We start from the raw sequence: 3135 nt of genomic DNA, 5'->3' as shown, positions 1-3135 counted from the left end.
TATTAAATCTAATTATAATTTAATTTTTAATTATTAATTATTTATTTATTAATTTCTACATAATTCATATATGTTTCACATAAGAAATTAATTTTAACATTCAATCATACTAAACTAAACAAAAGAGCAAGAGATGCATATCCTGATGATCATCATCAATTCGTCACAACAGACTAAGAGAGCCAAAACTGTATAACATAACATAACAGTAGTAATAATACTATGAAAAATAAAAAGGGCAGGATTGGATTGGAGATATTTGCATAATAATTGATAAAAGCAAGGAACATAATAATCTAAATTAACCGACCAGAAAGGCACATAATAATAACAGAAGGTGAGAAAACAAAACAAAAAAGCCTTTCTAATTACTGTACTTATTTTTTGATCGAATAGAAAGAGAGACTAATAACTATTAATTAGAAGAAAGGAAGAAGCGAATGTGATCGAGGAAGGTCAAATGCTGAGGCCTATCCTTACGCTTCACATAACCAATCGTTTCTTTCTGCGAATAACACCTCAACCCACGCTTCCCGTTTTTCTTCCACAGCTCCATCGCGTAGTTCCCGTGCGCATAATACGCCTGGGCGCACGTTAGCCCCGCCGCCGCATCAAACCCCGCCTCCTCCTCCTCCTCTTCCTCTCCCTCGGCCGCAGGAATCACCTTGATTGGGAGACGCTCGTAGTGGGCGCGTGAGGTTCCCTCGAGGTCGTCCATGCGTTCGAGACCGCGCGTGGAGACCGAGTAAATCTCCCCGTGGACCCATCGACCCGATCCGGGAATGTTGAGGAGGAAGGGGACTTTGTAGGGCCCACAGACAAGGGGGTATTTGACGGCGGTGCGGTAGGTTCCGACGAAAGAGGCGTCGCCGGAGCGAATGAGGTCTTGGAGAAGGGGGTGGTTTGAGAACCCTCGCTTCAGGGTTCCGTAGGTGAATATTAGCGCGGTTCCCTCTCCCCCGCCGTTAACCTCTCTTTTGGCTACCATATTTTCAGGGCATGGAATAGGAAGAACGAAGAATGCCCAACAACTTGCCCTTTTTATAGCGCCAAATGTACATTTTTTTTTTCTTTATTTGGTATCATCCTACTTAGGATCATAGGTTTACTATTGATTATCAAAAAGTATTCTCATAAACTTTTATCTTTTAAATTAATTATAAGATTAATTTTTTATTAAAACTTAATCATGATTAAAATTCATTGACTCTCTTCAAAAGTATATCTTTTTTTTTCTTTATCTTTTTCGTGGTGATGCCTTTTAAATAAAGGTTTCCTTTTAAAATCTTAAAAAGAGAATAAAAACAATCCTTTTTGGGAGTCATAACACAAGTTATGGCAAGTACGCAGCCTCAATTTTGATCACTGTCTTGAAATAAAAACGTGACTCGTCTAGATTCAATAGCATGGTTCATGAGTTATTATAATTAATAAAGTTAGAATAAGTTTGTCGACATTAAACTCTATCAAATACTTGGAGAAGATGAAATTAAAAGATAGAGGATATAATATCATACGAAAAATAAAATAAAAAGAGATATAGTAATAAGTATCAATAGAGTATAAGTTTAATTACTTATATGATTCTTCAAAATTTACTTCAGAGTAGATAAATTAAAGGTTAATTAATTACTTATATGATTCTTACCTGCATAATTTTTACGTATAAGTTTCAATACATACATTATTTTTTTAACTCGTTTTAATTCTTAGGATTTTGGATGATAGAGAGAAGATCTATATATGAAAAGAAAACATGTAGTTTGAGTTTATGCTTGACTACTGTGTATATAATTTAAATTGATGTCTTTTAGACCGTATTTTTACTAATGCTTAACCTATACAATGCATTAGACAAAATCAAAATAATTAACTATACGCTATTTTACATCAAATGGAAAGATTTTCCAATTAATAAATTTAATAATTTTCTATATATCTTAACGGTTAATTAAGTATTTGTTATAAATTCTTTTGCTTTTTTGTTATTTATCATAACCCAATTATAACCCAATCCTAGCATGCAATATGATATTTATTAATGGCTAGAGATAATGCCATAATGGAAATGAAATTGATGAGTTAGCTTAGGTGTGCATGAACATAGAAGAAGGAATCACATCGATAGTCATTTCCAATGTGATGGTAAAATGCCACAATGGGTTGAAAAAAGCAAATGGAAAAAAAATAATGATACATAAATCATTATTTATTTTCAAATATTTTATTAATTAGTATCTTAAAGATATTTGTCAAAGAATTAAAAATGAAAAATATTCATTGTGAAAATTATATAAGAGTACAAAAATATCATAAATAATATAATTTTATGTATTCAATAAAAAATTACTTCAAATTTCTTAATAATGTTATAAAAATACTGGTTAATATTTGTTTATTTTAAATATTCCATTAGTATTTTTCAATTACACAAGAACCATACACGTGTGACTAATTGAGGGACCATCCGTACTTGTACTTTTCCGCATGTTACAATATACGCCAAAATGCACTTCTCCCTAGGATGCCCAATTTGCCATACATGATTACATGCAGATGGATGCTGTACTTTACTTTGCATTTTGGCATCATTACAATTTACAATACATCTTTTTATATGTAGAAATAGAAGAGAGTAATACAAAAATTTATAACAACTCAGATATCTCTCGTTACAAAATCAGTTTTTTTTTTTCTTCCTAAAATTTTCTTTATAATTAAAATGGGATCATTCATCCTTTTTTATCTAAAGGATTTTATTATTTATACCCCATATAAAAAGAATGTTTTCTAAATGTTTTTTACTCTTTATTTTTTTAAAAATAATATGATAAAATATCTCTTGGTTTTGATGGAAAAAATGACGTTAATTGATGTTATGCATAATTTAGATTGAAGAAATATTGCATGTACTAAGTAAAACTATATATCAACAGATATTTGCATATTATAATTTCAAATAATTTTTTATATTTTGTAAATATATCTTCAAAATGGAATTTACCTAAGAGTTTAGTGACCCAAAACTCCTGAATATTATCCGGAAAGGTTTGGAATTGTAGCACGTCGTTCTCCAATTCCATGCTGGGCCTCCACATATAAAACTATTACAATCATTGCGGACGCAGACTAAGA

The 3135-nt window shown here is 31.2% G+C and overlaps 1 protein-coding gene across 1 annotated transcript; it reads right to left on the bottom strand.

Moving 5' to 3' along the window:
- Positions 1–225: 225 nt before the first annotated feature.
- On the bottom strand, positions 226–1045 carry LOC114375190 (putative gamma-glutamylcyclotransferase At3g02910). Its single transcript, XM_028332957.1, has one exon. The coding sequence runs from the start codon at positions 986–988 to the stop codon at positions 416–418; it is 573 nt and encodes a 190-aa protein (XP_028188758.1). The 5' UTR covers positions 989–1045; the 3' UTR covers positions 226–415.
- Positions 1046–3135: the final 2090 nt, after the last annotated feature.

Source organism: Glycine soja, chromosome 11 (assembly GCF_004193775.1).
Source record: "Glycine soja cultivar W05 chromosome 11, ASM419377v2, whole genome shotgun sequence".
In the NCBI taxonomy this organism is placed as follows: domain Eukaryota; kingdom Viridiplantae; phylum Streptophyta; class Magnoliopsida; order Fabales; family Fabaceae; genus Glycine; species Glycine soja.
This window is presented reverse-complemented; position numbering and strand designations above follow the sequence as displayed.

What these genes read in the sequence shown, in the direction of transcription:
- LOC114375190 (XM_028332957.1), bottom strand. Translation starts at nt 988, where the DNA reads ATGGTAGCCAAAAGAGAGGTTAACGGCGGGGGAGAGGGAACCGCGCTA.